Source organism: Littorina saxatilis, linkage group LG1 (assembly GCF_037325665.1).
Source record: "Littorina saxatilis isolate snail1 linkage group LG1, US_GU_Lsax_2.0, whole genome shotgun sequence".
In the NCBI taxonomy this organism is placed as follows: Eukaryota; Metazoa; Mollusca; class Gastropoda; order Littorinimorpha; family Littorinidae; genus Littorina; species Littorina saxatilis.
The window spans coordinates 29,802,661-29,827,333 of NC_090245.1; the positions used below are offsets into that span (position 1 = coordinate 29,802,661).

Below are 24,673 nucleotides of genomic sequence, written 5' to 3' on the forward strand. Positions count from 1 at the left end.
TCACTTTTGCTTCGCATGTGAGTCAAAAAAGATAATTCATAGTTATTTGTACAATGATCACCAAAGGCTCCCCAAACCGACCACAAAGGATGTACCCAGCCAACTTTGAATTGCAGATATCAATGATGGGCAACAAGGCCTGAATGGTCATGCCCTTGCCCTTACCAACAGCGGCCATAAGGTACGCAGTGACACTTCCACACGCCTGCGAATACTCTCAAAATTAACAACTAATAAAACATACATTGAAAGATTCTGGAAGCTTTACACTTACAGCGCGCTGGCAGACCTAACGAGGCCACGCATACAAGTCGCAGGGATAGATTGGTGGTTTTGTCTTTCAGCGACAACACCTTGCGTGCTCGACATGGCTGCGGTCTCGTTGGCACGCAAGAAGCGAGTATCATGGTCCACGAACTCTGAAACACGCCTTTCCCACAGCCGAAAGTAACGTTTGTCCCGAAAACACACCGAAATATTCCATGGTTTCAATAAAATAGTGATCAAAGGGCCATAAAATGTCTCATACATGCGGTACAAATATGTTCTGGGGACTTGCAGCGAGTTTTCGCGGACAAGGAAATAGGTGGCCATGTTTCAGCTGTTCGCGAAGTCAGAATAGTTGATGACACTTACAGCAAAGAGCTTAGCATGGCTGTATCACGTACTGACATAACTTCAAGCATAATAATCATACACCCCCATATTATAATTTGTTCTACACAACTTCCAAAGAAGCTAGTGAAGTTATGGTTAGGTTTGTTTTCCTTCTTTTTAGACAAGGCAATTGGGAATGGGATGGCTGAAAAGTCTAGAAGCAGAAGTCACCTATGTCCAAAATGATACAAAATTTCTGGGTATGCATCACAAAACTGCCCTGAATGTTCCCCTGGAGCTCATAGTCAGACAAATATCTAATTTCAGCCCAAAATCTGAAGATTCTCATGTGTTAAATATACTTTCAACCACTTTATTACCGGCTAGATTAGAAATTACCTTCAGCCTTCATCTCACTCTCACTGGCTTTAATTTTAATTCAGACATAATGTCACAGGGGAATCAGCTAATATTTTAACAGAAAAACAATAGCTAATATCTTAACAGAAAAACAATCTCAACAAAACTAGGGTGTGTGCAAGGAAGTACGCAAACAAGAGTACACACTCAAAAAAATAAAAAAAAGGCTTGTGTCAACTATTTCTGGTTATACTCTAACTCTTCTGCCTACCTTTTAAAAGCAAAAATAAGCTATGTTTTAATACATTTCCAGAATAACGAAGCAATGCCCTTCATTACTGTTACAGTTATAGGAGACATACTACTGTGTTCACTGAACCCCTTTGCCCATGGTACTTGATCCTGTCCACTGTCCAGTGACCTAAGCCATTAGCCGAGTGGTAAACGCACTTGCCTCGGAAGCGAGAGGTTGTTGCGAGTTCGACCCTGGGTCAGGGCGTTAGCAATTTTCTCCCCCCTTTCCTAACCTAGGTGGTGGGTTCAAGTGCTAGTCTTTCGGATGAGACGAAAAACCGAGGTCCCTTCGTGTACACTACATTGGGGTGTGCACATTAAAGATCCCACAATTGACAAAAGGGTCTTTCCTGGCAAAATTGTATAGGCATAGATAAAATGTCCACCAAATACCCGTGTGACTTGGAATAAAGGCCGTGAAATGTGAATGCTCGCTCTAGAGTCTAATACTAATAGGCTTGAGGTTTGCTGGCCGATATGAATGCGTGATATATTGTGTAAAAAATTCCATCTCACACGGCAGAAATTAATATTGTAAAGCGCATTGAGCACATATATATATGATTATGCGCTATAGCAAATGTCCATTATTATTATTATAAGTTTTACACAAAAATCACAACCCCTTTACAAAAAAAATAATTCGTTGCTATTTAGAACAATAACCACCAAAGGTTCCCCAAACCGACGACAAAGGATGTAGCCAGCCAAAATTTTATTACGGGTATGAGTCAATGACAGGCAACAAAGCCTGAATGGTCATGCCCTTGCCCTTACGGCTTACCAACAGCAGCCATTGACCATCAATAAGGTACGCAGTGACACTTCCACACACCTGCGAATACTCTCAAAAATAACTAATAAAACATACGTAGAAAGATTCTGGAAGCTTTACAGCGCGCTGGCACACCTAACGAGGCCACGCATACAAGTCGCAGGGATAGATTGGTGGTTTTGTCTTTCCGCGACAACACCTTGCGTGCTCGACATGGCTGCGGTCTCGTTGGCACGCGAGAAGCGAGTATCATGGTCCACGAACTCTGAAACACGCCTTTCCCGCAGCCCAAAGTAACGTTTGTCCCGTCAACACACCGAAATATTCCATGGTTTCAATAAAATAGTGATCAAAGGGCCGTAAAATGTCGCATACATGGGGGAAAAGTATGTTTTGGGGACTTGCGGCGAGTTTTCGCGGACAAGGAAATAGGTGGCCATGTTTCGGCTGTTCGCGAAGTCATCCGCAGTTGCCCGCTGCGGCGAACACGACGCAAACCGCGCTCAAAGTCCATAAAATGTCCTTACCGTCAAGTCTTCTGGTTGTATCAACCTTCGACTGTCGCTCTGGCACCAAACCAGCGCTTTACACTGACCAGAGCCGTCCTAAATATCGCACCACTTTGGGTCCTTCAGACATTCACCTCAGACTTCCTTGCCGTTCCGATCTCGCTCGGCCTACGTGTGCTCGCGCAGGGTGAAACTAGGTCAGCCGGAGCTCATCAATATTCATGAGGCCTTTCCCCCTGTTGGTCGTACACGCCCCACGTGTCGTCGATAAGCCCTTGGCTTGGGCTTATGGCACCTTCTCAAAATTGTTTGTGAATAAAATATCGCCGTGTAAGCTTCATTAAATGCTCTTCCTACATTTTCAATGAAGAGTTGTGTGTTTTGTCGTAGTCACTGAGTTGAGCCGGGGACGGCTACAGTTTAGGGAACGGCCCCCCGCAACTGAATGTATAAATACATTTTGTTTCCAGTTTTATTGCCGGGAACGAAACAAGTAAACAAAACAAGAAGTTAAAAGAAAGACTGAAGGGATGTAGTAAACAAGTTGTTTACTCTACTAAGTTAGTGATCTTCAACCGTGTGACGGAAATGCCCGCTTGATTAGCCTGTTCATTTTGGAATGACTCGATTTATCAGTTTTCATCTTGATTTGTCCGGCATAGTATCAGTGTTTCATTAGGCTATATAAAAACTTCAAGTTTTCAGTGATAACACACTGATTTGCACTGACATGCATGTTTATTCAATATTTGTTTCACTACTGTATATATAACGCTTTGTATTCGCTTAAAACCTTTAATGTGTAAACTAATCATATTAAGTTTACTTTCTGCTTCTCAGTTCAGTCTCTCTTTTTCTACGTGAATGTCCCTGTAAATGTGTGACTTAGAGTAGCCAGTCCCTCGGCGAATGCTGGTTGAAACAAAGCTCGTTTGTAATGCTTATGCCACAACCCTCCGGAAAAATAAAATTTTATTTGATTTGATTTGTTCACAGACTGACTCAATCAGACTGCCGCAGCACGGCGGTCACGCGGGCCCGGTGTCACGATTTCATCTTTCGCCTACAGGTGTATATATCTGATTTCCCCCTCGACATATATACTCAAGACTGAAATGTTGTTTCCTGGTAAAATTAAAAAGTAAAATTATTTATGGACGAAAAGCATGTCAGTTTCTTGCATGTGAAGAAAATTTGTGGTAAAATTTAATAGATTTCCCCCCCAAAATCGAATTCTTCGAAAACGTGTGGTACTTATTTACTTATTGATTAAGGAGATTTCTATAGCGCATAACTAAAAGCACTATGCGCTTTACAATATCACTACAGTGACGTACTGAGGTATAAGCACACGCAAAGATACTCTGATTAAATAGCCTAACTTAGCCTAACAAGACAATACTAAGAACACTAAACATTTGAGTTCATACAAAAATAGAGATGATTAAATTAAATACTGGACAAACGATTAAAATAAGCTTAAGGCCTACGCCGACTACAATGGACTATTTCAAATACAAAAATTTAGTTAACTATAAAAGGCAGTGCATAAAACTCCATGATCCTAAGAAGGTCGAACAAATAAAAAACATAAAAGACTATTTAACTATAATTACTTCATAAAAGATAATAAACATGGTATACAAAGCTGTAATTTTTAACAACAGATCTAAAAAGATTTTCATGCCATAAATGATTGCACAACACATTTTGACACACACCCAACCTCACACAAGCACACATACACACTTACACACACACACACACTGGCACACACACACTGGCACACACACACATGTACACACGTACTGTGTGGTTACGTCCCTTGAGTAAGAAGGAAAACATTTTAGGATGAATCAAATTTCTAAGTTAAATAAAACAAATTGGTTGGACAAATTTGGCCCCATGAATGTAAGCACGGTACACAAGGTCGCACATCAGTACTATCAGTCGAAGGGCGTGGTCGGCTGGGCGTTAAGCAAACAAACAAACAAACAAACAAACAAGTACTATCGAAGGGTGTTTTTTTGTTCAGTGTAGAGTTTATACTAGATCAACGAGACCGAGAAGCGAAATATCAACACGGCGAAAGATGAAAACGTCACCGTCGCTGACCGGCCGGCTGAGTACCGAAAACAGTACACGGAGACTTTCAGTGACTGGACACAGAATTTCCTATTACATTTTGGTATTAAAGCTGAGTGGTTTCTTCACTTGTTTGTGTTTAATGAAAAACTTTCTCACACGCACACCCACACCCACACACACCACACACACACACGTGTAATCACACACATACACAAACCGCACACACACACACACACACACACACATGTTATTCCACACACACACACACATACGTGTTATCACACACACACACACACACACACACATACGTGTTATCACACACAAACACACACAAACACACACACACACAAACACACACACACACACACACACACACACACACACACACGATAACCATCACAATCACAGTTTGACAAATTCATCTTTGACTTTTTTGCGGCCGAACCCCCCTCCCCCATTTTCCACACTAGATCCACTGTTTCATCTTTGTCTTCGTCTCTCTTCCCTTTATCTTATCTCGTCTACCTACTTGAGTGAGTAACTGAAGAGGTATTGTCATTATCTCTTTCCTAGATTTTCCCTCCGACAGAGTTGGTTTTTGTCTTGAATTCAGTACCTCACACGTACACGGTAATTGGCGTGACACCTCAAGCGGACCTTCTTCAGTGTAAAGTGTCTGCTGACCAGGGACACGAGGGTCTGTGGTTGAGCAACTTTATGGTTTAACCGGGTGGACTGGGGGAGTAGCAACAGCATGTGAACCACTTTAGAAATAACTTTCTTTCTTTCTTTATTTGGTGTTTAACGTCGTTTTCAACAAAGAAGGTTATATCGCGACGGGGAAAGGGGGGAGATGGGATAGAGCCACTTGTCAATTGTTTCTTGTTCACAAAAGCACTAATCAAAAATTTGCTCCAGGGGCTTGCAACGTAGTACAATATATTACCTTACTGGCCGAGCTGGATGACGCGACTGTTCCATTCTCCCCTGCTGTCAAGAGCTTTGGCGTCTTTCTCGACTCCACTCTCTCCATGCAGACACACATCTCCTTCATCATCAAGACCTGCTTTTTCCACCTACGACGCATCGCCTCCATCCGTCGATACCTCACCCACGACGCCTGTGTCAAGCTGGTTGTCTCCCTCATCTTCAGTCGTCTGGACTACTGCAACTCCCTTCTGGCTGGCCTCCCTGCCTCCTCCATTCATGGCCTACAACGAGTCCAGAACGCTGATGCCAGGCTGACGTTGAGGAAGACGAAGCGAGACCACATCACCCCCCTACTTCGCTCCTTGCACTGGCTCCCTGTCAACACCCGAATCTCCTACAAACTGTCCACTCTGGTCTACAAGTGTCTCAACGACTCTGCTCCCGAGTACCTTCAATCTCGGACCTGTACACCCAGCCATCCGACCGTCCCCTTCGTTCTGCTGCTGACCCACTCCGCCTTCACATCCCTCGCTCGAAACTCGCATCTGCTGGTCAGCGTGCATTCCCCTCCGCGGGCCCCTCCGTCTGGAACTCCCTGCCGCTTGAGCTTCGCCAGAGCCCCTCTCTTGACGCGTTCAAGAGTAGGTTGAAGACTCAGTTCTTCCTGTAGCTGGCTGCGACTTTCATGTTCGACGTGATGTGTTGTGCCCCAAAAGACATTCTTGTGCTGTGCTCTGTGAGAGGTGTTTTCTTTGTGTTTAATATTATTTTGTTTGGACCTAGCTATTGATGTGTACATTGTTGTTAAACAGTTGTTTGTTGTATGTTTATCAGGGTTTGCTAGTGTGTGATAGGGTTCGTGTCCGTCTGTAGATGTTAGTTTCTTTGTTAGTCCTGTGTTGACAACTCTTCGACAAGCGCTTAGAACTGTACCCACGGAATACACGCTATATATAAGCTTCATATTGATTGATTGATTGATAGAATATGTTTGTTGACTACTTTTCTAGCTGGTCTCTGTGTAATGTTAATGCCTTTGATACGCACACATATGTACTCAAGTCAGTCTATAATTGTATAGCCTTTGCCATTAAAAACGCGACAAACGATCGACGGAGGTTTTTATGTTACTGGTTATAGCAAGCACCTATGGTTTAGACTTCGTCAAAAAAAAAAAAAACTGCACGGAAAACTCATGCAAGAAGACACATAAAACACGTGGCGTTTCATTGAGTACAAAATTGAAACGAAACAGCTGGAGTTATGAACTGATGGGTTATAGTGTCGAGAACTGCACGTGTTTTCCATTATCGGTACTTACAGCTTCAAATCAACACAAGTTGTGGCCGAAGCAACCGACAGTGGTATTGACAGTAATAAAGGTCACGGGTTTTGAGTGAATGAAACGTTTTACTGAATTAAACGCCACGTGTTATACGCGTCTTCTGACATGAGTTTTCCGTGCACTTTTTATATTTAGTCAAGTTTTGACTAAATATTTTAACATCGAGGGGGAATCGAAACGAGGGTCGTGGTGTATGTGCGTGTGTCTGTGTGTCTGTGTGTCTGTGTGTGTGTGTAGAGCGATTCAGACTAAACTACTGGACCGATCTTTATGAAATTTGACATGAGACTTCCTGGGTATGAAATCCCCGAACGTTTTTTTCATTTTTTTGATAAATGTCTTTGATGACGTCATATCCGGCTTTTCGTGAAAGTTGAGGCGGCACTGTCACGCCCTCATTTTTCAACCAAATTGGTTGAAATTTTGGTCAAGTAATCTTCGACGAAGCCCGGACTTCGGTATTGCATTTCAGCTTGGTGGCTTAAAAATTAATTAATGACTTTGGTCATTAAAAATCTGAAAATTGTAAAAAAAAATTAAAATGTATAAAACGATCCAAATTTACGTTTATCTTATTCTCCATCATTTGCTGATTCCAAAAACATATAAATATGTTATATTCGGATTAAAAACAAGCTCTGAAAATTAAATATATAAAAATTATTATCAAAATTAAATTGTCGAAATCAATTTAAAAACACTTTCATCTTATTCCTTGTCGGTTCCTGATTCCAAAAACATATAGATATGATATGTTTGGATTAAAAACACGCTCAGAAAGTTAAAACAAAGAGAGGTACAGAAAAGCGTGCTATCCTTCTTAGCGCAACTACTACCCCGCTCTTCTTGTCAATTTCACTGCCTTTGCCATGAGCGGTGGACTGACGATGCTACGAGTATACGGTCTTGCTGAAAAATGGCATTGCGTTCAGTTTCATTCTGTGAGTTCGACAGCTACTTGACTAAATATTGTATTTTCGCCTTACGCGACTTGTTTGTTTTTGACGATGTCTAAACCACAGGTGCTTGCTATAACAAGTAACATAAAAACCGCCGTAGCCGGATCGTTTGTCGCGTTTTTAATGGCAAAGGCTATATAAAAGTAGCCACTGAGTTCTGTCGTTAGTCTGGCGGTACTGGGTTTTGGATTGGGCTTCATACATTGTACCTTTTAGCAACTCACTGACTTGCCAAATGTGATTAACATGTCTCCCTTCTTTTAATTCATATCAGTTTGACTTGAGATTTGGTCGTGGTCATTACTGAAGTCACTTCAGGTCCACTGATTTTGAGATCAATGATCTCCTCTTCTTTATTATATTGTTTTTAAGAGCACATTCATAAGTTTATCTTGTTGTGCTCCTTTATTATGTTATACTTTCCATGGCTTTGTAAACTTGTATCTGAATAAAATACTGTTTAAACTGACCAATCTCCTCTTTTTTGTATCAGTCACGTCTTATCGATAGATTCGGGCTCATGAGTGCTCAACGGTCAGGCCGGTTGACCATCGCAGTGTATGCCCATCCTGAACTGCCGCGTGTCTTTCAGCCATTTGGTTCTTGATTCTGAGGTTACGTCTTGCAAATCAAAGAGTCTTCTTGGTATTGTTCACGTGACGTGGCCCCGGGGACGTATAATCAGGGGTAGAAGATGTTGAGTTCTTCAGCAGGGGCGGATTAGGGGGGGGGGGGGGGGTATAGGGGTTCCGGACCCCCCACCCCCCCCCCCCGGCTGTCAAAAAAAATTAATACTAACTTTAAAAGAAATAATGAGTAGCTGCTGACACCAGTTGATCATGTTTAAAATCAAGGATAAGCCATAAATTGCTCATAAAATAGCTAAAACTGTCAGTACCCCACAAGGGGTCTACCCCTGGGCCCCAGGTTGTAACCCCCCACCCCCCTGGCTTAACTGCTCCGCCCCTGTTCAGCATGGCCTTGACAATGATATGGCTTCATTACTGATCTTACATGGATTGCGCCATATTCGCACCCAGACAAACTAAGGTCAACAATAGGATCCCCGGCAGCTTATGTGGGTGACAAGGGCCAATACTAGTGCTCGGCCTTATGTCGCTCAAGGTTTCTGAACACCGCGGTAATGCAGGCCGCCTTCTACATATTGCCTAGGACATATTGACGACATGTGCACAAAACGGCATGTGAAGATGCAGTCTGATGCTTCCCGGTCGGCCGACCGCGTTCAGTTGGAATAGTACGTTTTTTTAGTAGCTTTCTTTTTTCTGCGATGGTTATTTCGATGTTACTGGCGGCAGCATTGGACACTTTTTCGGTATAACCCCTTGTTTGTACTAAGCGGCAAATCTCTCAGATCTAACCGTGTTGATTGGTATCATGTTTTGCAAAATGTGTTGAAGGAAGAATCCGCCCAGTTCAGTCTAGTTCCCGTTTGTGCATGAAATTTCATTAGCAGTGTTGCATCATTATTTATAATATTATCATTTTTATTTGAGAACACGGGCACTTGAGACGAGGTGGGCGGGGTCTGTGGGTTGGATGACATGCTCCCATGCCCACGACTACAACCATAACTCAAAGCTGAGTTTTGTTGTTATGAGTCGAACCTGCTGAGACTGAGCAGTTTTTGAAAGAATGACATGTTTGGTTTTTTAGCATCATCGACTTGAGCAGAGCAGCTACAAAATCTCTGCAATCCAGGCTTGCCATGTCAATTGACTTTCATAGATGGACCCTTTCCTGGCATGGGAGGTTTTGTTATTGATTTTGTTCATGTTTACGTTTGTTTGCCATAGCCAGTGTGTTTTCATTTTGTGATGACGATGAGGTTTTGTTATTGATTTTGTTTATGTTTACGTTTGTTTGCCATTGTCAGTGTGTTTTCATTTTGTGATGACGATTCTGAGCAGCGTCTGAGTCTTCCAAGTTTCAGTGAGTCACCGATCCCCGAAGCACAAGTGGGTGAACAGGTATTATAATTAACAAGTCACATTATGATTAACTACAAATGACATCAAAACATGTCGGTCTAAAAGAATAAAATTGAACACACTTGTTTCTCAATACAATCAGAACAAATGAGGTGCCATTCACTTCCACACCAGAACACAGAAAAAAAATTTTGGTACCTTTATTGTCTTTAATGTAAGACCTGTGAAATTTGTCGTTTTTTTCTCAAAACCTATTCAAAATTCACATACGCACATGTAAAGATTCTTACTGAGGGAGGATAAACCAGTGACAATGTTATTCCTGAACTGCCAAGGAGACTACAAACATAAGCTGACATCAATTTCTACAGTCATTCATATACCTAGCTAATCTGAACAAAACATCAAATAGTTATAATGTTAAAACAAATTGGTGACAAAACAATAGTGTGTACAAAGGCAAGGAGAACAAAGATCTGACACTGCCTGCAAAATCTTTCTTTATTTGGTGTTTAACGTCGTTTTCAACCACGAAGGTTATATCGCGACGGGGAAAGGGGGGAAGATGGGATAGAGCCACTTGTCAATTGTTTCTTGTTCACAAAAGCACTAATCAAAAATTTGCTCCAAGGGCTTGCAACGTAGTACAATAAATTACCTTACTGGGAGAATGCAAGTTTCCAGTACAAAGGACTTAACATTTCTTACATACTGCTTGACTAAAATCTTTACAAAAAATACTTAAGCGTAAAAGGAGAAACAGAATCCGCCAGTCGCCTCTTACGACATGCTGGGGAGCATCGGGTAAATTCTTCCCCCTAACCCGCGGGGGGTTGCCTGCAAAATAGGGAAGGGGAAAACTGGGAAATTATTGTACCGTACTCTTAAACAAAAATGAATAAAACACCACACAAGCACACAAATTCAAAGGAGGAAATGTACAGAGGTTCATACAATAGTGTTGCTTTGCATGCTCTCATTGAAAATTATTCACACGCTCGCATATATACTGATCTTTCATAGTACAATTTCAAAAACAAGGCCTAGGTAGAACCTGGCACTTTCGTACAACATACATGAAGAACATGCAAACAGGTAATTTACAACATATTTGATGGAAACCGACTCTTACAGTACAAATCCACACTAAATTACAGAATAAAATTAGTCAAACCCCCCCCCCCCCCTAAAAAAAAATAACCAGAATAAATGAAAGCGCACACATAGTGTCCATAGGGTTGAAAGATGATACAAAAAGTACAATGTATTTATGATTTCACACACAGTAGGCATCCGGATTTAAGCTTTGATGGGAAATGCACACACTGAACACATGACATTTACTGGTGGCAACTGCTTCAATGTCAAGAAATACAATTCAATCACCATTCTCAAACAAATTATCATATTTGTCATCTGCAAATGTTCCCTTCAGTAGTTTTGTGTGTGAGTGTGTTAATATCTATTTACACCCCTACCCATCCTTAAATCAGCTCTCAAACTATATGTTTGGTTAAGGATATATACTTTAACCAAACCACACACAGTACACACCTATAATACAGGCTTAATCAGGCATACAATTTCTGTGTTGTCCCTGGAAGCTTAAAATGTCTTTCAATTCAAAATGCACTTGTCTTGTACATCAGGCTCAGAATAATCCCTCCACACTTTCCGTAAAATGTTGACAAGGTGATCTGGAAAATTCACAGATGTAAAAAATGCCCCACAAGGTCACTCAGACACCTCTCACAAAAAAAAAAACAGTCCCAAAAAACTCCATTTTAACATGTATACTCATTCACAAACTCATCGACTACATAAGTACAAAGGAACAGTGGTATGTGACAATTGCATCAATTAGTAAAAGGGATCTTATTTTTCAGATGTCTGACTGTAAATTCTTTTATTTCAGGGAATCATGAAACAAAACGCAATTCTGTTAAACTCAAAATAGCAGAGACCTGTGAAAAACAACAAAGCACAAACAATACACACTAAAAGAAACACCCCCACATGTACAAAGAGTTACCGCTTTTGACAAGTGCTTTGAGTAAATCCTGATCATGAGAAACCTTGCATGTCATTTATTCATTGGTAAGGTATTTGTGATAAAATGCCTCCTCAGCAGGTGGGTTGCTCACTCGTTAAAAGATCATCAGTTCAAATGATCAGTTTCATGATCAAAAGTGCCTGCCATGATCTCTTTCACAAGACAGAAAAACAGAAACCAGTCCTCTTTTACACTGGAATGAACTCAATACTCGCACAACATGCATTCAGCATTGTTAACCCTTTCTGAATCAACCCATCACGTAATACACCTGACCTAGCACACACACACACACACACATACACAACCAAAGTAGACCCAAACTCTTTGTATTCCCACATGTACCTACATACTCCTGCATGGACAAGAGCAACTCAGTAGAATTGGGAAAGGAGAACAGACAAAGAAAGGGGAACGATTTTTTGAATTCAGATTCAGATAAATTTAGAATTGCTTAGTTCACAAAAGCTCTGAATGAAAAGAAGACTAGGTAATAGGAAGACATAGCAGCGATGGTCGGTCAATGGTGGTGGTGGGTCGTTAATGTCAGAATCAGTCACATCAAAAGAATCAAGCGCTGCACAGGGCTAATAAACAATTTTAGCACAGTCCTGCAGTCTTTGTCTTCAGGATTTATGGCTAGTTTTAGCACTTCCGCTGAATTCGTATGCATACGCCCTTTAGACACTTGCGAATCTTGGCCGCCAATTTTAAAAAAGCAAACATTATACGTTAATTGGCTCTGTGATCCAAACATGGCTTTTGGTCAATCGAGATGGAAGTTTATTCCACAAGCCCGTAGGGCGAGTGGAATAAACTGCCATCGAGATTGACCAAAAGGCATGTTTGGATCACAGATCCAATTAACATATATATCTCGACATTCACTGGTCTTAGGGTTTTTGTTTTCAAAGAAGAAAGAAACTTGCTTGAACACGGACCACTTCTCCGAGCAAAATCAACAAACCTAATCACTCGCATTCCACCTCAAGGTCTCGGCCAACCAAGACTATGGCATACTCGTAGCAAAGCCGCCGAATGGTACCGTAAACCAAGAATAGTGACGTAAGAGAATAGAATGTCGTCTTTTGATTTGGAACGTGACGTGTTTCAGAACTTCTTCTGGACAACTCGGATGGTCTTCTGCGTAGTGGTTGGCACGAGATTCTTTTTCTTCTTCGACAGTTCATCCTCCGATACTGTAGCAAAACGTTTAATCTTTTTTTCACTTTCGAGTATGCGGACGACTGAACTTGACCGCTAAAAAGTAGTCCTTTCGGAATCATTACGCCGAGTCTGAACATGAGGTCTGAACATTGTTTTTAGGCAGGATCTAGGTGAAAGCGAGGCTGTTCTTATCTCTGTGTACAGTCGAGAGAGAGAGAAATACATGTCGAGACATAGCAGATTTTTCCTCATGGAACCTCGCTATTTTCAGCACCATATAATAGAGGCAAAACTCAGTCGCATATTGAAAAGTTTGTCGCAAGAAACGCAAAATTAACTAACGGGTCTACGTCCTCACTGTGATGTAGGCAAAGAGGTTTGTGCATTTTAATATACATAACTTTCATTTTGGTTGTGTCTTTAATTGATCCGAGCTACTGAAAGAGCATTCACTGTGTCAACTAGTGACTGTAGTGTAGTTTGAATCAATACCCCTCTTCTGCAGTGGCACAAGGAGTTTACGCCATGCAAACCACCGCTAGGAATTTTTTTTTTAACTTACTTTCTTTCTTTCTTTATTTGGTGTTTAACGTTGTTTTCAACCACGAAGGTTATATCGTGATGGGGAAAGGGGAGGAGATGGGATAGAGCCACTTGTTAATTGTTTCTTGTTCACAAAAGCACTAATCAATGCTGGGGAGCATCGGGTAAATTCTTCCCCCTAACCCGCGGGGTTTTTTTTTTTTTTTTTACTGATAAAATCATTTAGTTAAGCTCTTTGGATTATGCAAATTCAAATCAATGTAAATTGTATTTATGAAACCAAAGTAGCAACTTAACCAATTAATTTGCTTTTAATTTGCTTACAAGTCACTGGCCCTGTTCAGCGATTGGATCCTTCACTGACGACCACCACCACGGACCAACAAACTTTTGCTATGTATGACTAATGATTCGGATATTCGGAGAGTTCTTCCAAAATGTATTCAAAATCATCAGAATTTGTCAACTTTCCTTTGGGAAAAAATAATACCAAGGAGAAGATCCAAAGGAAGAATCCCTTAAACAAGGAGGAAGTTCCTCATGCCTGAGTAAGACAGAGAGAGAAATAGATGGAGATGCAGACACAAGGGCGGCTATGAGCCACGTGGTTACTGGTGAGCGCACTGCACCCTGGGTCCTCCTTGCCCTCCTCCCATTTCGTCGTCATCGTCATGGTAGGCCTCTGATCGAGCAGCGGCACCCCCTGTGCCGCGTGTGTCCTCATAGGACACCATGTTGACCTCTTCCACATCTTCACCTTCTGGGATCTCCACCACAGGCCGGTCACCAAGGATGGTTTCCAGTTGCTGAAACATGCCATGACAACATTTCAAAATATGCTACAGTGGAACCCCACAGTTAAAGACTTCCTCTCTTGCAAGAAACTGCTTTCTCTAGATTTCCGTTCATAGATTATGTACATTTTCCGCCACTTTCAGATTCTCTCTCTGTGTTAAGATACCATTTTCCCAACCTTTTTAATTCATTTTTTTAGATTATACAGTGGAAAAGGAAGGGGGGTGGGGGGTTGGACCAACAAGTGCTCTGGTCCAAGATACAGCAGGTTTTCCCCACCTACAGGTGAGGGTATTGGTCAATCTGGGACTGCTTTGTACAGGACAGCATTGGACAAGAAAAAAACAGAGTTAACAGGGCTGAATAGTCAACAAGCTAAGATTGATGTACAGTAACTGGTACAGAACACTTAGCTTCTCGGGCCTGATCACTGCAGTTGTTACTTTATAGGGTGGGTAAATTAACAAATCCGCAACCACTTGTGTTCAAAGAGGTAAATACTTTTTCTATGCATCCCTCCCCTTCCACTAACAAAGCTTTTCACGATGATGGCTACAGATAACGAAAGAAGTGCACAGGTACAGACATATGCACAAACAGTATGCGCATGAATAACCTCCAGCTCTTCCTTTGAACAAACAAATCACAGTAACACATTTCAATACTTAGGAAAAATGACAAGGTGAGCTCTCTGATACTTTAACAAACAAACTATAAAACCAGCAAAGACTCACTTTGAGCTGAGGCTCGGCAACAAAGTTGTTGGTTGGGAAGGTGACTTCAAATTTGATGTACAGACTGCCTTTCTCAAATGGACTCCTGTACATAGGCATTCCTTCTCCCTCCACTGTCCTTACCATGCCTGAAACACATACCAGTCCTTGTTGAAAGAAATACAAACTTGCAAACAAGGCATTTGTGCACGCAAGAAGTCAGGATGAGTAACATATAGCAGCAAAATGGATGAAGTTTTATTTTTTTTGCTACTGGCTTTTTGCCCACTGAGCCACACTGAAGAACAACATGGAAAGGGTGAATCCAACACAGCAAAGACAAAGGCTATATGTACAAAAGAGACAACAGTGACTGCGGCGACCGAGAGAAACGTTGTAAACCGAAAACAAGCTCCCTGTTGCCAATGGCTACCCAGCCGCTTACGTTTACAGACCTTCATAATTCTGGCCAATATATATTCCTGTCATGAAAGATTTACAGATATGTAAAAAAAAAACCACATCATTTTCAGACAACACAGGGTGACTCACCTGGGCGCACAACTTCGCCAGGTGGGTTGGTGACCACCAGATCGCGGTCATCCAGATGTCTGACCACGAACTGAAATCCACACAGCGCCTCGGTCAACCCGATGGACTTGGTCATGTACAGGTCTTGGCCACTGCGGGTGAAAAGTTCATGTTCTTTCTGCTGGAGAACGATGATCACGTCACCTGGCTCCACATCGGGCTGCAAAAATATAAACAACACTTGAACATGTATCTTCCGTCTCTGCTACGTAAGTGAGAGAAATTAATGGGAGGCTGCTAGGATCTAGCCAACGTCAGTACCCTCACCCAATGTTTAGGCCATCAATATACATATGCATGCACATTCACAAACTTTCAAGTCCTGGAGCTATAAGTAGCCATGGCTACAAGTACTTTCACTCCACTGTTGCTAAGGTTGAAGGAATCATTCACAATTACAAAGCAACTATTTCTCAGGGATGGTACTAACAAATAGTTGTGGTACTTAACCAGCTTCTTGAAATGCCTGAAACCAATTAGTCAATGGAAAAGAGCAATTCATGCATGTTCCCCACACAAAAAAACGTAAATGTACAATCCCTTAAATTGACTTGTCAACATGATTGAGTGACTCGCCAAATCTTAATATGATCGTATCACCGTTTTTGCTCTCTGGGTAGGTGGCTTGATTCACTGCAAATGGAATACAACTCACCAGCTGATCTCCTTCACCCCGGAATGGGATTTTCTGTTCATTCTTCATGCCTTTATCCACATGTACTTCCAGGATCTTTGTCTCACTCACAACCTTCTTTCCCCGACACTCCTTGCATTTGTCTTTCTCACTGATTGTTTCGCCTGCAAAATAAACAATGAAAACTTCAAGCACTTGAATTCAAACCCAAAAGGTTCAGATTCTGTAGGTTTGATTCCTTCTTCCCTAAAGTGCAGGGTGTGGATGCTTCGAGCAGGTATTCAGGCATGTTTGTAAAGAATGTAAGAGGATAGCTCAAGCTCCACTCTCACAACAACAAAATGCAGATTCCATTGACAATAATTCAACAACACTGTACCACCCCTGCCTCAAAAATCACATTTGGCTCACAACTGCACAGCTGTCTGGTTTTCTATTTCAGTACTTTGCTGATTGTCTGTTGCACCCTGGTCACTAAAACAATGATAAGTCTTCCATTGTTCAAAATATATGACATCTCCCCTAACATTTGATCTCTCTCTGTAATAGCAGGGGCCGATATATCTCAAAAGAGCTAAAAAAAAGTGCCAAAGCATGCAAACCCTCTTCAGCACCCCCCTCTCCCCCCCCCCTAAGGAGAAAAGAAAAGAATGCCCTTCCCTACCTTCTCCGTGACATTCAGGACATATACTCTGCATCTGTTGCACCATGCCGGGGCCAAGCTGTCGTAGTGTGACCTTGACCCCACGACCGCTACATGTGCGACACCTGGCTGTGGCTCCTGCTCTACCTCCAGCACTGAAAAAAACGTAAAAAAACTGTTGTAATAAAAATTCAAACCATAATCTAAAATCATGCACACACAACTGTCTACTACCTTGCATGCATCCTGTTTGGGTTGGGACATGCATACTCTCTCTAAGTCTGCACATAAAGTTGCTCTACCAGGCCCCGTATGCAACATTTGTTGCAAGCATACTCTAATTCAGCCAGTTTTACTGTCAGGTCATTTTGTTACAAAACAGTTTGTGGAGATAATGCTGGTGACATAAACCATGAGAAGTGCGTCAACATTGTCTTCTACTTCCACAGCAACAATTGGCACCAATTTGTAAAATCTTAAAGACGCACTGCTGCCTTTCTTGTGAAATGCTCCCTTGTAGCCGATAATGTTCTAATAACATTGAAAGCAAGCTAGAAAATGTGATCTTAACTAAAAGTTCATAACTAAGCATCAGACTGATGCACACAATCGATATAAATTGCTGAAAAACTTTAATATTAACATTTTTTTTTTGGCCTGCACTTCAGAATTCAAGGAGGTTCAAGGAAGTTAAACACAAGAATGACCATTTTCTCCAAATTCAAGGAGATTCAAGGTCCTTGAAAAGGGGGGTTGAAAATTCAAGGGGATTCAAGGAGATTCAAGGAGCGTACGAACCCTGTCAGTGCAAAACCAAATAGTGATCTACAGTATTACTCACCCACTGCACTTTTTACAGATCACAGTTTTGCTTAGCTGCAGCTTGGACGTCTTGCCGTTGTACAGATCTTCTAGGCCTACCCTGCAACACAAAGGCAAACAAATACATAATAAAACACCTTCTCGCCTGGAATGCCAAGTACAAAGAAAATATAACAAACCCCCCCCCCCCCCCCTTCAAAGCCTAGCTTTCTCAGATTGTCTGTTCACAACCTCCATTATAATGATTAATGTTGTTGTTTTTAATTCCTATCATGAATTTCATATGGTTGAGCCACATGACTGGCTTGATCATCCATGTACAGTGACACCCATTTTTAAGACCTCTAAAATTTGAGAAAATCAGGTATTTAAAGGTAGGGAGTTTTATAATGGAGGAAGACGGACGCAGAGGCCTAGTGGATACATCGGCCTTCTAATCGAAAGGTCGTGAGTTCAAATCCCGGCCACAGCCACCTGGTGGGTTAAGGGTGGACATTTGTCTGATCTCCCATGTCTACTTATGTGCAGACATGCTAGTGCCTTCTCCCCCTGTACTCTAAATTACAATACAACACGAAAACCTCACAGCTTGCATTCTCCAGCTGATTTTGTCACTCAACAATAAGCATATCAAAGCAAGAACATGTAACCAACCTGAGCGGGTGGAAAGTGTCTTCCCCTCGCCGCCGTCTGGCACGGCCACCACCACCACCTCCACCCATCCCTGGGAAACCAAAGAATCCTCCAAACAGGTCTTCGAACATGCCGGCACCTCCGAAACCGCCGCCGCCACCACCAAAGCCCCCAAAACCTCCACCTGCAAAGCAAAGGGTACCATTCTGTACAATATTTGATGTGACATCTATATTACCTGTCTTCGCCATAAATGAAATTCTAAATTTGTTAAAGCTGAGCTAATAAGAGCCCATATCCCTGAAAGTTTCAATACTGTAAGATTCTCAACACTCAAACTAAAGAGTTCAAAACAATGATATTATGGAAATAATATGAACTTTTTGAAAATAAAAAAAACTCGAAGTTTACTGATTTGCTTTTCAGCTTTGAAAAGATGATGCAGGGGTGGGGTGCAGAGTGAAGATAGTAAATTACAAAGGCATGAACATGTAAAACCAGACGACAGAATGATAAGACACAAAACTCCTGAAACATTACCTCCGCCTCCCTCTTTGATCCCCTCCATTCCATAGCGGTCGTATGTTTGTCGCTTCTCCGGGTCGGACAACACCTCATAGGCAAAGCTGATTTCTTTGAACTGTACACAGTCAGAAAAATCCAAATAATGATCACAGCTGAACGTTACGAAAACAAACAACACTACACTCTCTGTGAACAACATAAACAATGTTACATCAAAACCAAACAGATTAAAGAAAAGCAAGTGTAACCAAGTATACAAAACACTCGGACCACCTTTGGAACCAAAGCAAGTCAATCAGGTGTTAACTGGGGCTTAACAAATCAACCTATAACTGCAATGTGAACACAAAGGTTCAAAAGACCATACTGGGAGATAACAGCAGCCAGACCCAATCACAAAGCTCTCTACATCTAAAGGTGAGCCATTTAAAGCTGTGGTCTATTTATGACTTTCCGGGGCTACAGGTTTGAAAAGACAGGGCTGAGAATCATGTACAGCGAATGCGGCCTGATGTTACCACGGCAAAATTCAAGCGTTGACTGAAGCTCTCAAGGTCATACACGCACAGTATAGGTGGGGTTTCGGGCCGCAATCGCAGTACAGAACATGATTCTCAGCGCTATCTCTTCAAACTCGTAGCCCCGGATAGTCATAAATAGACCACAGCTTTAACCAATGCTGTAAAGAGCTCATGCTCAAGGCAGGCAGACAAGCCGCTGTGAAGTTGGACTACTGTGTCACCCTGTCACACAAGCAAGCAAACCTTTTCCAGTGAAAACTATTCTGTAATAATCAAAATGCAATTGTTACTAACTGAATTGTATACCCCTCACCTCCCCCCTTTCAAAATGCAGAGTTCTGCACAGATTGAAGAAAAAAGAACTGGGGATCACAAAGAAAAAGGATGACATAATAGCAATAATTTTGCCATACAAACTTGCCAATTTGATTACAACCAACAATGACCCCTCCCTCTCTCTGCGGTAGATTTTTCTCCCAATATGCAGAACACATGTCTTTACCTTTTCTCCAGCAGCTGGGTTCTTGTCAGGATGGAACTCCTTCGCCAGCTTTCTGTAGGACTGTTTAACAGAAAAGACAATGAATGACACATAAGCAAAACCAATGAAGACTTTACATTTAAACAAAAAGAGGACACAGCAGTAACCAGGTTAGGTCTTTCTTTCTTTATCAATATTTTGGCAGCGACAAACTGCCTTCTTCAGGATGGTATGATGAAAGGTATACACGAAGACTTTACATGTATGCCACGCAATGAATTGCTTTTGTGACCTACAGGTTCAGTCTTAAGTTAAAACAAATTAAGCCAATTTTGATCAAACATTCACCAATGAAAGCATTTCACAGAACAAAGAAGTTTTCAAAAGCTTCAAAGTTCAAGGGAAACCAGTCATCAAGCTTTTATAAGGAGTGGCCTACAAGTGCTGTACTTATTGAACTATTAGTACTAATCACTGACATTTCAAGCGTATCATGTCTGCTTGAGTAATTTAGATGTTCTTAAAAGTAAAAGTAAATCCATTGTCTGAACTCACACAGCACTTTTAGCTCCCAAGGCCACCATGGCTGTTATTGCATGGTTGCAAGTGCTACTGTCACTGTGGCCGTGAAAAGAAAGACAATTGGATTTTTGAAGACCAGTTCAGTGTGATGTTTACTGAATTGTCAAAGTAACTGTCACTTCTGGAATCTCCATAAGAGGTTATGCCTGGATTTCCCGTTCAAAACTGGCCTAAGGTTAGCCTACGTCATTTCGTTTTTGAGGAAGTGTGTTCTTCGGACACGTATACACTCCTTTCTGACCACTTTCTATGAAGTTACAAGTACGGAAGTACTTACAAAGAGTCTTCAAAATTAAAATTCAACATGAATATGGATGGCCATTCCCGACTGCAAAATCTGCCTGTCATGATCAAACTCGAAGAACGAACTCGAAGGGTGAAAATGGTGTAATCCTATTCGTCCCTACTGGGGGGAAAAGCCAAAAATCAAGTGAATAAAGTAAAACCGACACATAGGGTTCACACAGTCCAGAGGATTAATCAACAACCGTTATTTATATTTGATTACCTTCTTGATTTCGGCGTCTGCGGCGCCTTTTCTGACGTTCAGAAGTTCGTACAGTGTTGTGTCGGCCATTTTCCACGAGGTTGTTGAGCTGAATGACGTCAGGGACATGCAGCGCTGCCGACGGAATTTAGAGGTGGCCTCCCTTTTCGTCAGATCCTCGATCGCTCAATGATACTATGCTACTTTACTTTCACTATTTTGGATTTTTTTTTACATTTTGGAACGTTGGCAGTCTATTTGTTTGGGGATTTTATTTCACTAGTTTCAGTCACGCACGGAAACTAGACTTGCAACATAATGATATTTTGCGAATTTACAAATCCCGGCCAAAGGGCGATCAGTTTACACTGGCGTGACAATTATTTGTTTTTAAAGATGTGAACAACTTAATTAACTGTTATCTACGTGTGTACGTGTCAAGAAATGTGATTGTTGTAGCCGCGTTTGTCCTTGAACCAAGTTCTGTTTCGTGAATATAAATGTATATGAGAAATGAGTGAAAGATAATATATCCACTTGAAAGTACCGACATTATTATTTTCTTTGAAGAACAAAAACAAAAACAAAACTGATCTATTCAAAAAAGATAACAAAAATTAAACCGAAGCCTGAAAAATCAAGCAAATGTGCAAAACAGTGAAAACTGATAGGCCTAATAACAGATACTGACCCGGCTAGAGAAACTATGCTAAAACCCCTTTTTTTTTAAATAACATTATAATAATAAAAAAATTTAAAAAATAAAAATCAGATAAAAGGAGAGCTCCAATTTGCAAAATTTTTGCAACTGAATATGTGATTCCTGCGGTTTCTGTTTTTGAACAGCCGTAGAAATTCAGTCTCTACCATTGAAGTGTATCTTTATCATGCCTGTAGCAACGTTGAAATCGGCTAGTGGTCGCCGGACACGAAGAACCATCAACCAACCCCAAGACCTTCTTTTTTAAGGCCCACTCCGCCTCCCGTAAACCATCCGTTCCTGGCCACGGACACTGTCAGGCTTGTTTGTACACACAGTTCAAACACATTTTCGTATAAACACTTCCCGATGGAGAGCACCCTAGGCCGGGCTGAGTTCCGCGAAGCGAAAGTAGGTGCCACCCAAGTGGGTGCAGTGGGAGACAGCCGCGGGGTCTTATTGGCCCTTCAAAATCACCGCACAAATCTCAACTTGTCAACCAATCAGACCCCGTGGCTGGCTCCCACCCACTTCGGTAGCACCCATTTTCGCTTCGTGCATCTAAGCCCCGGTGCCCTCCACAAAGAGCGATCATTTTTCAAATAATTTATTTTTGTGTGAATCTAGGGATATAAATCGGACGCCTCGTTATGGCGCTAGACCTAACTTTTAAAGGCTAATAAATTGACAGCTTGTCAGACAAACATTGTTAAAACACAAAGAATTCTTTTATCACCTTAAAAACAAAGTCCGTACAGATCGCAGTTTTACTGAAAAGTTTGAAAGTAGGGGAGCCCGGAGGTGTGTCAAGCAAAGTCAATGAATGAGTCGACTGGTGTGAGCAACTCTTCAGTTGAATTGATGACGGGGACGTGGGCTACCGAAAACGATACCACTTTGCCTTTTTCAAAATGCTGGTCGACTGAGATTTCAATCATTTTATACTGTTTGTTGCTGTGCCTCTGTAGATTGAGTATTGCGCATACACACGTACTTCCGCGACAGGGATAACATGATATATCAAATGCGCTGCATTCACCATTGCCCAAGGAGACGGAGTTTCCGAAAACCGCTACACGGTTTCCTTGAAATCACCGCCACTCGGTGTATGTCACAAGCAGTCACTGATTTGTTGTATTTTTGATTCAGAGGTACACAATACCATGCTATTGCAAATACAGAATCGCATTGAAACCGCAAACGACTAAATTCATCATGTATATGAAAAAAGGGAAAGTGGGCCACGCAGGGCCCCCGGTAGCTCGGGGTTTGAATAAACCACGAGAAGTGGTGTGCGGTTTACGCATGCTAAAGAGCCATTCAAGTGAACTGTGGCATTTAATTACGTAAAATGCTACTGCAAGTGTGTTCCATAACGTTTGTATAATATTGCTGTTTTTGAGAAAGATGCCATCGTTCTGTAATCCTCATGCGAGGCAGAGTGCCCTTTAAGATCCTATGTGTCTTTCTTTCTCTCTTTTTCAGTTTGTATTTATCTTTTTATTTTTTTTAGGTCTTTTAAAAAAAATTCCCTCCCTTGTAAGACCTGATATTCAGTTCTCATATTTTGGGGGCTCCAATGTATTCAACCGGTCCGTCCTCTTTGTTCATGCGAATCGAGAAACTGACTGATTGAAATCATCATGAAATTACGCTATTGTCGGCCATATCGGAAAAACACGTTGCATCATCACAAAAAACGTAAACTGGCCAGGTGTTAATACCACTTCCAAAATAGGTCCTGTGGTTGTAATTGATTGGAAAGATTCAATTGCCCAACCCTCGTTTATCTGATTCTTGGCATGTCATCATATTCAAACGTACGTCTGTATCATGAAGTCTGTCCGATTGATTTCTCTATTCTTTTTACACGTGTTTCAACACACTCTGAAAATATCACAGGCAAAATATTAGCCAAATCTATTTCTTTGGTCAAGCGGTGTCTGATCTTATCAAAAGATAATAGATTTCGCCTATGGTGAAAAATCAATATACTACAATACGCATTACGCACTAGCTCCTGAATGTATAAATAGGCAACAATTATACCGTGCACGCATGTGGCAATTAGTTCACGCACGGATGTATTCACAAAGTACATCTCGTATGTAGGCATAGCATTATGAAAGTTTCAAAGCAATCTACCAAGTCTGCTGGAATACAGCGCTTTTTTTTGTCATGGTACCCCTCAAAATTAACGCAAAACCATCCGTTTTCGACCGAATAGCATAGCACACGAAATATGCAAGCTAGATAGACAAAACGACATGTTCTGGGTAGATAATTGATTTGACTTTCTTCTATATATACATGTACAATATAAAATAAACTATAAGTTTTGCCTATTGCGATTTTTCGATTTTTTTTTTGGTCGACTTTTAGTTGGCCCCTTCCGTTTTTGTCCGGTCGATTGAGGGAGGTACCCTTATTTGAGCGGCGGTCACGTGATCCTTGCTAAACTGAAATCTTTGATCCGAAAGATGATCCAGATAGTCAAGTGAACGGCCTTAAATGGCATATATATACAGATTGAATGAAATGATACGGGAATCAATGCTGATTGGGGTGCGAAATTTGTTAACAATTAACTTCCAAAGCTAAAACTCGGTGTAAATATGAATGAATATTGGATGATTGAACTGCCGCTCATGAAAGTACTTTTCGTTGTTGATTTTTTTTCTTCTAATTACGTCTCAAACTGACAATTTGCACTGAATGCGCAACAAATTTAAAAGAAACCTGACCCAGAACGCGCGGAGGACTCCCAAAGTAAAGAAATGGGTAAAGGTAAGTTAAAATGAATACTTACGCTTTGCCTCAAACAATTATTTTAAGAAACTAAGGACTGTGAAATACGCTATATTTGATTTTGGGGCGAACCTCGCCTTGTCAGTTTTGGGGCTCTCACTGGTTCGCAGCCGGGACACTGGATTTTGTCTAGTGCAGCCGTGTCTCCGGCGTGGCCGTTAAAGAC

The 24,673-nt window shown here is 41.5% G+C and overlaps 3 protein-coding genes across 5 annotated transcripts in view; all 3 read right to left on the minus strand.

Moving 5' to 3' along the window:
• Nucleotides 1–2,691, minus strand: part of LOC138966534 (zinc finger protein 142-like) — a 31,055-nt gene extending 28,364 nt beyond the window's left edge. For both annotated transcript variants that reach the window (XM_070338813.1, XM_070338803.1), the window contains exon 1: nt 2,554–2,691. The gene's annotated coding sequence lies outside the window, so the exon portion shown is untranslated. The remainder of the gene's footprint in view (nt 1–2,553) is intronic.
• Nucleotides 1–24,673, minus strand: part of LOC138966679 (regulation of nuclear pre-mRNA domain-containing protein 1B-like) — a 183,023-nt gene that overhangs the window by 123,599 nt on the left and 34,751 nt on the right. The window lies entirely within an intron of this gene.
• On the minus strand, nt 9,995–21,162 carry LOC138966585 (dnaJ homolog subfamily A member 2-like). The gene is made up of 10 exons (XM_070338872.1): nt 21,021–21,162; nt 19,952–20,011; nt 18,944–19,043; nt 18,425–18,587; nt 17,790–17,870; nt 16,970–17,103; nt 16,327–16,469; nt 15,633–15,831; nt 15,102–15,229; nt 9,995–14,378 (listed from the first exon to the last, which is right to left on the minus strand). Exons 1-10 carry the CDS (start codon nt 21,126–21,128, stop codon nt 14,181–14,183), a joined length of 1,314 nt encoding a protein of 437 aa, XP_070194973.1. The 5' UTR covers nt 21,129–21,162; the 3' UTR covers nt 9,995–14,180.

Bases quoted from the DNA above. Each gene is read 5' to 3' on its own strand.
- LOC138966585 (XM_070338872.1), bottom strand. From the start codon at position 21,128: ATGTCCCTGACGTCATTCAGCTCAACAACCTCGTGGAAAATGGCCGAC. The intron at 20,012-21,020 runs GTAATCAAATAT...TCTGTTAAACAG, and splicing joins CAGACGCCGAAATCAAGAAG to TCCTACAGAAAGCTGGCGAA. The intron at 17,104-17,789 runs GTGAGTAATACT...CGTTTTTTTCAG, and splicing joins ATCTGTAAAAAGTGCAGTGG to TGCTGGAGGTAGAGCAGGAG.